Below are 13,904 nucleotides of genomic sequence, written 5' to 3'. Positions count from 1 at the left end.
CCCTCTTAAAATTGGTTGATAATAAAAACTAAATAAATCACTTGGGTGATAGTTTCTTGTGGATACATGAAATAAATGAGAAAAGGATTAATTGGGGTTTTTTTACATTTAGAGATTGAGACCTCAGTCTAGAATTCTTGTTGATTAAAAAGTTATGAACCTTTTGGAGAATGGGTGTTAAAACAGGAGTGTGCACAGAGGCTTAACTAAAACAAAAGGAGCAGCACTTTCTAATCCTTTCCTATCTGACAGTGGTGTCTCACATGTAACAACTGCCTTCCCAAATCTGAGCCATGAGGGACAAATCCATAGATAAAACCCAAGAAATAAGCTTCCTTGTCCTGCTAATAAGGTCCCTATTTCTTAAGAAAAAGGAGGAAAAAAAAAATTCTAGCTTTATCCTGGTAAACAAGATGTCTGCTGCTTCACCTGCCTGGGAATGAGGTTGCTGATGGCTTTCAGCTGGTTCCATGTTATTAACAGCAGTGGTCTCAGCTGGCACACTCTGCTGACCTTGACGAGCTACAGTCATTTGCACCAGGTGGAAAGCCAGCCATTTTAACTGTGTTCAGTCTCACTTTGGCCTTCTGATGATCTGCATGCAAAACGTTTTCCTAGGGAATTCCGAGAGTTTGCAAATGGTTCTGTCTGCATGGAGTGTGATCCCCAGTGTGAAAAGATGGAAGAAAACATGATCACGTGCTATGGGCCGGTAAGAACAAACTTGGTTTATTATGGGCTGTAGCTTGTTAAAGTTCATTACGGGCTGTATGGACTGTTAAAGTGTGCTAAAGCGTTTTCCACTAACAGACTTTAAAGCTGCTATCAAAAATTAATGGTAACAAAAGCAGGAAATAAGCATGTTCTGCAGGTAGGAAAAGAATTTTGCTCATGTTAACTGATGTTGGGAATAAACTTCTTTGGATCAGCCTCCTTTAAGTGGTTTGAAAATGAATGTCCTTTTTTTTCCCCTGAATTGTCTTAATGCCTTAGTGGTACAGATGCACAGTTTGTTTATTGTTTGTTTTTTTTAAATTACAGCCTGCAGTTGTGATTTGAGCACCCTCCTTTATCATTGTTTTAATTTTTTAAATTAATTTCTGTCCTGTTCTACTACAACTTCAGTTACCTTTTTCTCCACAACAAAGTGTGGGAGTTTGTCTCACTCTCTCAGCTTCAACAATGTATTGGGGGGTTTTTGTTTGTTTTTTTATTTGTTTTGTGGGGGCTTTTTAAATTTAGGTTGGCCTTTTTAGGTTGTTTGGACAGAGGATTTTTTTCATGCATCCTAAATTTATGTTAATTGTAGCTGTTACCTGGATAATGGCCAATATATTTTGTTTCAAAGATTATTGCTGTTTTGTGAGGTAGAAGTTGTCTGTTTCTTTTGGTCTCTATGTATGTTGTCAAGATTAAAAATCGCAAGTATCCTGGGTAATGAGAAGCTGTATTTTAGGTTCTTCCTCATGGAGAAAATTTAACCTGTAACTTATTTTCTTATTTCTGTGAGTTACCTACTGAAAGAAAAAAAAAAACCAAACAACAAAACAATGGGGTTTTTTTTGCAATACTGAGTTTTCTGCAACACAACCTATAAAGTAAAAAGCTTATTTTTCAAGTGTTCAACCCACGAAGGATATTTGTAGTTGTAGCAAGGCTCATGAACATAAAATCCTAGAACAATGCCCAGCCTGATCACCAGATCTGGTTGCACACTAATGTAACATTATAGCTTTAAAATGTGGCTTTTACCTTGCCCAGGAGCCTTGGTTTATAGTTCATAACAGTCTGGTCTACCTATGTATTAAGAAGACATAGCATTGTAGTTCTTCAACATTGTGACCAAATACCCTGGGGTGAATGCAGTGTGGAAAATAATTCTGCAGTGCAGAGGATCCCAGTGAGAGGCCATTGTAGTTTGCAAATGTGGTTCAGTACTGAACAATATTGTAGGAAGTTTCTCAGAGTGAAAGTAGGCATGAGGTCACTCGTGTTAAGCACACCAGCAGTATTGAGAAACCTGTTTAGAAGCTGGAATTTAGTCTTATGCTCAAGAGAGTAAGTTTATTGCTGGAAGCACCAGGTTTTACACATCTGCAGCTCCTTATCAGAGACTGGAGTCATACAGCTGTGCATTGGGAAAGAAGTGCCCCTGCAGTTACTGCTGAGTGTACTTTTAGTGTGGGACCTGCAGCTCCAGTGCAGCAGGAAAAGACAGAGTAACTTAAATGCAGTGCATTTCTTTTTTCTATGCTTTCCAGGGACCTGACCACTGCACAAAGTGTTTCCATTTTAAGGATGGTCCAAATTGTGTGGAAAAATGTCCTGATGGCTTACAGGGGGCTAACAGCTTTATTTTCAAATATGCTGATGAAGAACGTGAGTGCCATCCATGTCATCCAAACTGCACCCAAGGGTACGTGCTGATTCTGTGAAGTGTTTTATCCTATTGACTGTTTATAGCACGGGGTGATTTATGGCGTTTGTCTTGGTAAAAAAACTTGTCCCGCCTCTGAAAACAGTGTATGTGGAGCAGCAAGATAACCTTTAATTTTCAGGTCTCATAACATTTGGGTTCCAATAGTGAATGTCCAGGAGCTTATCAGAAAAAAAAGTTTACACTCCATTTGAAAACCCTAGAGAAGAACTTTTCACAGCAGTGCTGTTAGCTTTCCTTCTAGTCGGCACTGGTTTGGACCAAATGCTGCCGTTGACTTTTACCTACCTGTAGGCCTGTAAAATTACGCTTTTCCTTAGTATTTCCTTGTTGACAGAATTTTCATCTCTACTTCTTGATATTGGTGAGCTAACCTGGCAACAATACTGTAAGATGAAAGTGTTACTGCTCTCTCCTTATATGGGAACTGATGCTAAGGGTTTATCTGAAACCAGACTTGTACAGGAGTATTCCCTGAGCATCAGTTTCTCAAGTCTTGTCTAAGTGCCCAACATCACTTGTTACATTTGGAAATACCCCGCCCAGGTATCTGAGCCACAATTAAGAATCTATGCAAGAAAATAATAATAGCCACATACACAACTATTGTTTCACATGGGCCTCATCAGTCATAAATGTCTTCTCAGTAAGACACTTCTCATTAAGTCTTGTGTCCAGCACACAAAGAAAGGAAGAGGCAGCCAGGGGAGAAAAGAGAAAACTCCTGCTAGTGGAATAATCTTCAACAAGAGGCTCTTATTGTTTTGCAGCTAAAATTAAGCCAGTAAATTATTCAATGTTATCTTGATGTCAACAGCTGTTGCCACTCAAAATGAAACCTTTTGCTGGTTTTGCAAATCTAATTACAGTGGAGCCATTAAGGAAATGAAAGTGAGATCGCAAAGAAACAGCCAGGATCTGGTACAGATTTGTCTTCCCTTCAGACCCTTTAAATCAGTTACACAAAAATAAAAATGCTGCTATTGTGGAAGACAAGTACAAGAAGAAACAGTATGAAAGGTGAGCTCACTTCAGGAGCTGTGCTCATACCTTAATAGATGGTGGAAGTGCCAATTCTGATCAAATCTGACAAACCCAGTTATGGATGATAGATTTAGTGTTCGCCCTGCATGAGAAGTGTCTTACAGCTCCACTGGGCTCTCAGAAGACAACGATGTGGCGCTTCCCATTCCCTCTTTCTAGGGAGGTCTAACTTGATCTGATGGTTACTAATTTTCATGGCACAGCTGTGTTTCTCCTAGACCAGGAAAAGAGCAGAAGTCTTTCCATGCCTTTACCATTTGTCATAAGTGTCAGTATTTTGCAAATGGTTCCTTGGTTTTATCCCCCCAGATAGAACAGGTTAAAGAAGGGAGGCTTTTTTGCCTTGTGATGAAAGCCTGGCATTCTAGTTCTTAAATGAATAGGAAAGACATTACGCAGTTTTAAGTGAACTTGCCAGCATTCATTAGCAACCCTTGGTGACACAAGGTGCCTTTAAGCTGAATTAGGTTGTCACTGAATCCTTGAACTTTCAGTTTTCCCTTCCTTGTCTTTTTTGTTTATTTTTCAGCTGATTTCACTAGGTTACATGTACAAAAGTGTGATCATCTCCAAGATGAGGAGCTATCCCTTTCCCATGAGTCTAATACTATTCCTCACTGAAATCCTCATCTCTGCTTATTAAAGGGTTAATGTGTCTATTTCTGAGTATTTTGTTTTTCCTCAAAGTACCCACCCCATTACCCCCCCCCAAATCTGGGTATGCATGGGTATTATTTTCCAATGTTCCTAAAGACTTTTGGGCGTGTTAATGAAACTGTTAATGACTGCCCCAGATGTTTGGGGTTTATGGGTTGTCTCTGTTCTAGCCAGCACTGTTGGGGACTGAATATGCCCACAGAAGAAGGGAATCAATTTCTCTTCTCTTCTTCAATACTGAATTATCTAGTTTCATACCCTTCCTTTAGAAATTAATATTTAAATTCCCCTCCATCAGGTTTCTTCAGTGAAGTAGGTTGTAGAAGGAACACATCTTGATATTTGGCTCACGACTGGATGGTACAGAGAATCTGTAATTTGACTTCACCTAGAATGTCTTCTCTCTGTTAGATCAATTGGTGGAATAAAGCTGATGCCTTGCAGTACAGCTTCCATACTTGTCAAAAAGTGTTGAGCTGCTGCAGAGAAGCACTCATGGTGTGATATTATTCCTTCACTGCTGCTCTCAGAATAAGGATGCTTGCTAAAATGTATTGTTAGTTCTCATGTTATTCCTAGTTTTCTCCACCTGTTGCTCTCACCAAGGAAGATCCCTGTCCCACCTCTGTGTTTCCGGAGTTCTGTCATGGCACTTGCAGATGATGGCTTTACATCCTGGAGCATGAGATATTGTATCACTATTGTCCTCCCTTATTCAAGTATAATGACTGATTCTGTTAATGTATGTAACTATCCAGTCCTGTTAATGATCTTACATTGACTAAGAGAACTATGAAGGAGTGACTTCCGTGGATGCAACAACTGTGCTCTTGGTCTTGCATCCCCATGATAAACATCAGCTACTTGAAGCCAGTTTGGAGCAGATCTGAGGCATGTGGGACAGCTATTCCATTTAATTCAAGAGAGTCAGAAAGCATTTGGCACCTCTTTGTGTAGAGCCAGCCAAAATGGAACTCTTCCACTGAAATAAAATAGTAATTATATAATAGCATTTGACAGTCTGCTTCCTCGCCGGGCAAGACACAAATGGGAGATCTCACTGGATGCCTCCTCTCATCACAGAAAGGCATTTTCTCACACAGCTTTTGAAGGAAGTGTAGTACTCTTCACCAAAACTTTATTATCCTTCTAAGCCAGGACCAGAGAAGTTGTGGGAGCCTCAACATGTGTATGGACCAGAAGGGATTTGAAGGCAGAGGAACTGTCTTGCCCCTAAAGTGTATTTTCAGGAAGGCATTATGAAACAATAGTACAAGTTCAATGACAGCAAGCTCTGAATAAGAAACATACTATTTTGTTGATGCAAAATTTCCTCCTGCCCCCCAGTTCAGCTTTCTTACTGTCCCCACTAGTGTGCACACCCTGGTGGCTCAATAACCCCCTGGGTTTGAGTTGTCTGGCTTTATCCATCCATAGCAATAGACGGATGACCAGGTCATGGCCACAACTAAGATTTTCTCCTGTCCAGAATTAATCTGCTTATGCTGTTATATAATCTGTTTTGTTTGTTTCCAATGACAAAGATTTTTGAGAATTCATCTGACTAGAAGTGACTTTGCTGCTCCACATCTGTGTGCAGTCAAAACCCCACGTTTCATTCTTACATGAAAATTGATGAAAGACAACATTTGTGACAGAGAGGGTAAAACGGCTGCTTCTGGAAAAAAACACTTGTTACTCCAATTTTCTGAACTGTTTTAACTTGCCATTTTCTTTCAGAGGATGATCATCTGTAAAGCTCGGATGAGCTTTGAGTGTAACTTTCTGTATAAGATATATTGGACTGTTGTAAAGGTACTAAATATATCCTTAAGAAATTGGCATGTATCAGTTAACCAGTTCCATTTTTAGAGTGAACTTGGAAATAAAAATATCATCCAGACTCCAAGCAGAAGAAGGAACCCTGGAGGTGAATGGAGTGCCAGTGCTGCGTGTTACTTGTGCTTGTATTTGTCAAAAAGCATGAAACCAAGGAAATCAATCCTTGAGGAAAAATGACTGATGATTTAGTGGTGCAAATCAACTAGTTAATAGATACTACAATTACTCGTGCAATATTGCATTTCACTCCATGTTATCAGGGCAGCCATTCAAGGAGTAGGAAACTGTTCCACATGACCCAGAAGTAATGGAAATTGCACATGGACAGAGTTTTTGGTTTGGGCTGGGAAACCCACTGAAGAAGATCACAAGTTGAAATAAAAATCAATGGTATTTCAGCTTGGAGTGGATGAGGTTCAAACAGCTCTGTCTTCTTGGATTCAAGGCCTATTCTCTGAAAGTCCAAGAGAATAAATGTACAGATGTGAAATGACTCTAAGACAACAGGCTCTTTATGTGAGTGGGCCAGTTACCAGAACTAGTAATGGACTCTCAGAACTGTAATTTGAAGAAGGTTTCTTTTTATTTATAGCAAGAACTTCATTTATAGCTTAGCTTCTCCGAGTCTGCTAGGCAATGGAAGTTCTGATCAGCTTTTTTTGGGCATCCTTCATTGCTGAACTGGTTTTCTGAAAATTGCAGAGAATTCCATAAAAGGAAGAAACGTTGGATACGTTCGACACTGGTTAGAATTCGGACAGTCCTGAACTGTGAAACCCTGAAGCCCAGGACAGCTGAAATTTCAAAAACAGCCATCAGGAGTTTTCTCCATTATGTTTTTGAACTACATTTATGTCTACTCCTTCTGTTTTATACACTATCTGGGCACCTGGGCATTTAATGAATCCTTTTTATGTCTATCCATTTGCTGATGGAAACCATTATTCAGGAAATCCTTACAATTTGTTTGCATGTCACAGCCTTTATGTCAGAAAATTTCAAGTGAAAAACCAACAGGTGAAGTTCACTAATATTCTGTTCTCCCTTATGGGCAGGTAGGAGGAAACTGAATTAATTTATTTTATAATGGCAGAATGATAGCTAACCTAAATGCTGATGAATGGCAAGTGATGGTGAAGTGCAAAGATGATCTCATAGGAACATATTTGAACTCCTTCAGATTTTGACATGCATATCCCCCCCCTATGGAAGACAAACTGAAAGCAGGAGATTTTTAAAAGGGTTGGGGATCTTACCTTAAATTTAAAATGCTTCAACAGAAGCGAGTTTCAGTCTCCTGACGTGTACATCAGACATACATACACGTATACATACATAGATGTACAGCCAAAAAGCCTGTTAATAAAATGGTTTTGAGATTTTGTTAAAGATTTTTGAGGTACCTGGTTTGGTTTCCTTGAAATGCTGAGAGCTGGATACTCTCCTCGTGGCTCCAGAGGGACTAGCTGGGCATTCAGCACTAAAGGGTGTTAAGTTGTTTTGTCCCCAAAAGGCTTAACTTTCTGTATCTAAAAATCCTGACTGCTGTGTAAGTCAGTAATTGAGTTGCTGTTTCAATGCAGAGGACCTAGGGCACCACTTCACCTACTTCTTCCCATGAGGGCAAGGAAAAATCTATGCATGTCCATGTTTCAGAGACTCCCATGGCTGTGGGGGTCTTTCCCCATAACTGTGCTTTAGTCCTGATGCATAAAAAGATTCCCTGCATTCCCATTGCCTTTGGGGAGCAGCTGCTGATTTTGCAGGTGCATCTCAGGAAAAGCAGAATAAAATGCCTGCATCAGCAGACACCATTTTTGCTCTATTTTTTTATTAGAAGCTCATCCTTGAGCTTCCCTGATAAAAGTGTAGTCAGCGTCCAAATATTTCTGCAGTTGCCCTAGATAGGATCTTAGAATGAACAATTGCATCAATTACAGAAAGGAAAAAAGTGTTTTATTGTGCTCCTGGAGGTCTCATCTTGCAAATGAACAGCTTTTGTGCAGTAATGACTGGTTTGATGATTCAGACAGCATCCAGAAAAAGCAACTCTATTGTCAGGACTCCCACGTACACAGGTGAAACCTGCCTTAAATGTTGTTTGAGCCAAAATCTGTCCAACCTTGTGCTGTTTGTGTTGCTATTATTGTTCTTGTTGCAGGCTTGCTTTTGTCACAAGCTATAATTTTGTGGTGATTTGGGTCTCTCTTGAGAATGATAATTAAGACTGTGGCACAAAGAGAGGATTCCTGCTCCTTGGAGATGTGAATAACAGATCTCTCTCTTTCTCTCCCTGTTTCCCATTTGGATTTGCTGCAGGTGCATAGGGCCACGTCTCGAGGACTGCATCGGCCTGATGGATAGGTACTTGCTGAGTGGTCGTTCCCTGTGTGTCTTCCATCCTCCACGTGTGGACAAGGGTGCATGTGTGTGCATGTCCTTGTGAATGGCAAATGACCTCTTCTGTTCTGTAATTGCCTGCAGGTGTAGAGGTCCCGCTAGTCATGACTGCATTTACTATCCATGGACACGACAGTCCACTTTACCACAACATGCTAGGTAACATCCACCACTTCTCCATTTTTGTTCTCAAGATCCTTTCCTGGTTACCACAGGAGTGTCATACTATCCAGTTTGTTCAGAAACACAAATCGCGGGGGTGGAATATAACTTGTGCCTCTGAACATGCAAAGTTATTTCTGCATTTGAAAGCCAATTAAATATCTTAGTCATTTAGGCTGATTAGAAAGTGGTATTTTTATTTTTAGGTTAAACCTATGAGGGTTTAATTCTGAATTTTTTTGCTGAAATGCATATTTCTTAATGAAATTTTAGTGGAAGTGAGCATGATAAAAGATCTGGTCAACTCACTTGTATTTTTTTCTGTTTGTAGTTCTTTTTGTTTAAAACAGCTTAAAAGCAAATGAAGCTTTTTCTTCCATACTTCTCTGTGGAATAAAGTAAATGTTTCAGCAAAGCGTAATTTTTTCCCTAATTCACACAACAGTATTATTTGATTATTTCTTTCATTTTCTGTTAAAAATATGAAATTGTCACCTTGCCACAATTTGTTTTTGTTTTTTTTTCAATAATCACAATCAAATTAACATAGGAAGAATCTCAAAACATTCTAATTATACTCTGCATTCTTTTTCATGAAAGCCCTTCATTGTCATTGAGGGGTTTTATTTTTAATTTCAAACTGGTTAGTATGACTTCCAGGCTTTGGGATTACTGTCATGAGCTAAGGCTGGATGAAAAATATATCCTTTCAATCAACTTCACCTCAGTAAGATTTTACTTTGGGGTTTTTTCTTGTCTTGAAATAAAGATTTTTAAGGTTGCCTTTCCTTCCTACTTGTGTACCTAATGAGAATATTCCTGTTTCTAGCTGTTGAGGCAGAACATGTTTGGACTTGGAAAACAGTATTCTATAAATGCTATCAGATGGTATACTTGTTTAATTAAATCAATATCAGTTCTGATTTAATTCATGGGCCAATGAATAAGCAATGAAGAAAGACTGAGTTTTTCGATATTCTAGTTTTTGGGTTTTTAATCTTTCTGTTCTGGGGTATCCAGCTCGAGATACTCCAGTGTTCAGATTTACTTATCCAAATGGAGTTGCCCAAAACCAGCAATCAGTTTTAAAGGTCTCCATTCTGTTAACTTTACTCAAAGTACAAATACAGAAAATGTATTATCATTTGCATAATTTGAAAAGACCTACCCGACTACAGAGAATGAAGGCCATGCCGAAGTTCTTTGCTTTAGTAACCAATTAAAAAAAGACATGTATTCCATCAACTGCATTTTTAATCAGCTTTTGTGGGAACATTAAGGGCTGTATACTAGGAAGACAGCTTGTTGGCTGTAGAGTAGTTCTCTTAGAGCATTTCAGGCTGCTTGCTCTAGCTTCCTCTGTTAGCCTTAAAGCCAGTTAGTCCTTGTTCACCGTTTAAGTTGTATAACTCCACAACTCACCTTTGCATTGAAAATGCTCAGGTAGTCTCTGGAGGAACTGCTTAATAGCCAGGTTTTTTTTGATGGGAAGACTCCTCTTAATCACACTGGAGGTTAGATACCCTGTATTTGAAGTGAGACCTCAGACGTGGTGACACAACACTGAAGTGTTGCCTAGTAAGGTGCCAGGCTTAAGGCACGTGTTAGCAGGCAATGGTTAGTTCTTTTTTTATTTTGTGTAAATTACTGGTTTTGTCTCCTTGCATCTGCTCTCGAGGTAGTAAGGCAAATTATCAAGGGGAGTGGAAATTAAAGAAATTTTTCTTCTCTTCAAGTGAGTAATTCCCTGCTTCAGTCAGTCTGAGGGGGAAGACTCTCAAATGTTTATGTTAGATCTGATGGATTTTTACTGTTTTTCAAAATTTGCTGAATGTATTTTAGGAAATTTACTGCACTGTGTTTAAATGTCAAGTTGTATGTATTCTTTCACTTTCAAGCCAAAGGAAATTTCATACCTTTATATTGATTAGATTTGTGAAATTCTGCTTTTTTTGTGTGTGTGAAAATGATCATTTTGTTTGGGCTGAAATGGGCAAAACTGCATTGGCAAAGTGATACTTTTTATTCCAGTAGGAGTATAAATAGAAAATGAACGTGTTTCACTTTAGAAAGAACCTTCATGTCCCTTTAACAATTACGTGCTGTCCCTAGACTTAAAAACCTTAAAATAATTAATTCTCAGTTTTACCCTTAGCAATTGACTTGAATTTCTTTCCTTGATGTGAATTAGCAGTAAGTTGAAGGGCAGGGTTCTCTGCTGTTCAGAAAGCTGGAAGAGAGAGCAGGGCTGTAACCACAAATGAGATATTTTTCATCTGCAACTATTTCCATTTTCATAGCAGTGTTGCTTTTCTTTCCAGTTTGCAGGTTGCAAATTGGTTTTGCCACGATTCATTGACTTGAGGGCTTTTGTAGGAGTCTGGTAGAATAGCAAAGGAATTCTTACTGTTGTGTGTCATAAAGGTGAATCAGATGTGCATCACATGGCTTCTTTTCCATATGACCGGTGGAACTTTGGGTTTTTGGGCTAACGTTTGGTCCCTCATATTTCATGGAAAAAAAAATAAAACACTCTTTTGGATGAGATGTCTTTCTGCACAGGTGTTTGGTTGTTTAAAACCTTTAACTCAATAGAGTTCTGTGCAAAAGGATACAAGAAAAGCTTTTCCCATTTCCAGCTCAGTGCCACATATAAGAGTTGTTTTTCCCCTTTTCCTCTGGGCTACTTGATAGATTTTCAAATTACTCTTAGGTTACTTCCTGGATCTTGTTTGCCTTTTTTTTTGTCTGAGAGGACCCACATTTATTTTCATGTGTTCAATTTATCCTTAGAAAGGCTTTCAGTTTGTTCTTATCTGCCAGGAAAAGCTCAAACTCCAAAGGAGCTAGAAGTCATGGGAGAAATGAGTGCCTCTTCTGCTTGCAGTTAGTTGTAAATTCTGGTTGTTGTCATTATAGCTCTTGATTTACTGCAATTGAAATGGAATGGCAGGGAAAGCCTTTGCTTATGTTTGTAACATATCCATGTGTAGCTCTCAGTGTCCCTGTCACAATGTTTCTGACGGTAGTTTGTGTGATCCACTGAGTCTGTCTGCTGGGTAGATTTTCTGGCTCTTGTCCATTACAAAAAAATTACTTCAGACTTTCACAAAATGTTGGTTCTTCTATGCTTCTCTGCTGCTAAGTCCACCAGAAAAGTTTAGCTGAGTCAGTTGTTGAAGCTAGGCTTTGGACAAAGTTTTTATTTAAAATAAGAATTTCAAAGGTGTTCATCCTTCCTATGATTAATTCAGTTTAATGCTAAGAGAGAAGAGATCATCAAAGGAGGAGTGAAGTTTGTTGTTCAGTGCATGAGAGATTGGAAATCTGAAGGTATGATCAGAAGCATGTGGTAGTGGATTTGCTGTTATTGGTTTGAGTAAGCTGATGTTTCTCTATGCCCTAAGAAAATGTCATTGACATTTCCCTTGTAACTAACAGAAACTAATTAGCCAGGACCACCACATTCAAGTGGTCACATAAAACAATGTGAAGATGCTAACTGAAATCACAATCCTAATGCTGGCTTTATATCCAGAAAGGATGTCCTCTCAACAAATCATCACTTCCTGAACAAAAAAATGGGTTTATGTACTCGGTGTGTGTGTGTATGAGAGCAAATTAACAGTAAACTCTGTGTAATGCAGGCAGATCCTTTCATGGCTGTTTTGTACCCCTGCACAGTGTGACTTAACAGAAACTCACAGCAGCTCTGGGTAGATGGTGGGGAAGAGAAACCACCTCTAATAACTGCTTATGTTCATTGCTTTCATGGTGCTCTGTTCCTTTGCTTAGAGGAAAGCATTCCATATGCTCTGTATTTTTAGGGAGTAATTATAGTCATTCTGGAGGGGAAGAGGAAGAGACTCTCTGTATGAAATAAGAGGAAAAAAGGGATCTGTGAGTTCAAACTAAGGCACATTACTTGATTGCTAGAAGATGCTAAGATGCTACTCTTGAGGGACTTTTAAGATGGAGCTTTCTGATGCAGTATCAGAACAGTTGAAGAAACAGAGTTGATTTTTACAATCAAGACTAGAATAACAGTTTCTGATCCTGCCTCTGTGGGCTGGATTGAGTTTACATTTGATCTATTTAGGACAGACTGATCGAGAAATCCCTGTTCTGCATGAAAACTTGCTGTTACTGAACTGATTCTCAAACAGACCTTTGCTGTGAGCACTTTTATTGTTGCAAAAACATTTCACAGCCTGGAGCTTTAAGAGGAACATTTGAGTATCTCTGTGACATGATTGAAAGTCACTACAGTGATTTCATGAGCTCCTCCAATTTTGCCCCTTCCACTTAGTGAGACTGGTCTACATAGGAAGGGGGCCAGGTGGGTTTTTCTTCTCTTCTGCTGTACTGATCTGTCCACAGATTAAAAAAACAACTCTCATTGTATTAAATCTTCTGTTCTATAACATGTTCAGAAAGATTTGTCTGGGATCTGTAAGGGTTTCTAGTTAATCTGCTTTACTCAGCAGGGTTGTCTAGTGTGGTCTCACAGCATGGGAGGATTTGGTAGGATCTGTACAATAGAGAGAAATAAACTGCTAAGGTGGGAAGAACGAAATAAAACAATTTGTCACACTAGTGCTCTTCAAAATCCATTTTGTGGCTCCTGTAGTTAGAGGATCCTGTTGAGAGTACCCAGAATAGAATAAGGCCAGAAACCTGACGTTTGTACTGGTTTGCTATACAAAGAGTGGAATATGTGCAAACTTCTCCTGTAATACATTGAGATTGTTGATGCTCATAGACCAAGTTCCTCAGCACCTGTGCTCATTTGTTGGGTTTGGGTAATATTCATGACTGTGCAGCAGTGTATGCTGAACAGAAATGCCATACTGAGGTAACAGAAGTTGCCTTAGTATGTCTGCTTGAGGATGTAGGTGTGATGGCCCTTCTTGTCTCATTTGGTATGTCCCAGCCCCTCTGCCTTCTTCAGCTGGTGAAGGAACATTAGTGCAGTGCTGAGTGTTACAAAGGAAACAGGTTCTTTGCAGAAATGTGCAGGGTCTTGGTGTTGGTCTGCTTAGCACACAAGGTAACATCCACAGTACTTCTGTTGCCCTCAGACTTCATGCCAAGTGTTCTCTGTGGTTTGAGTACAAGGTCCATCCTAGTGAGGTGTGCATATGTACAGCCCCATTGTAACAGGAAGCTTCTCAGTTCCATGAGGAGTGTCATGACAAAGTCACAGGGTGACCTAAAATAAAATACTTACCAAGCACTGGAGTTTTGTCAGGTCATATACAGATTTCTTCACAGAGACTTCTCAATAAAAGCTCGATATTTGCTTTGCTACCACAAGTTGCAAAATAATTTTCAAATATATTTAAAATAAGAACATTCCTGC

The 13,904-nt window shown here is 39.2% G+C and overlaps 1 protein-coding gene across 1 annotated transcript in view; it reads left to right on the top strand.

The window, feature by feature from the left end:
- The window catches only part of ERBB4 (v-erb-b2 avian erythroblastic leukemia viral oncogene homolog 4), a 375,133-nt gene that overhangs the window by 225,866 nt on the left and 135,363 nt on the right, over nt 1–13,904 (top strand). Inside the window, exons 14-16 of the mRNA XM_009996938.1 lie at nt 619–712; nt 2,262–2,416; nt 8,465–8,539. Of these exons, the coding sequence (XP_009995240.1) occupies nt 619–712; nt 2,262–2,416; nt 8,465–8,539 (324 nt within the window). The remainder of the gene's footprint in view (nt 1–618; nt 713–2,261; nt 2,417–8,464; nt 8,540–13,904) is intronic.

This window comes from Chaetura pelagica, unplaced genomic scaffold, assembly GCF_000747805.2.
Source record: "Chaetura pelagica isolate M959 unplaced genomic scaffold, ChaPel_1.0 scaffold300, whole genome shotgun sequence".
NCBI lineage: Eukaryota > Metazoa > Chordata > Aves > Apodiformes > Apodidae > Chaetura > Chaetura pelagica.
Note: the sequence above shows the minus strand (reverse complement) of the source record. Positions and strands in the feature narration are given on the sequence as shown.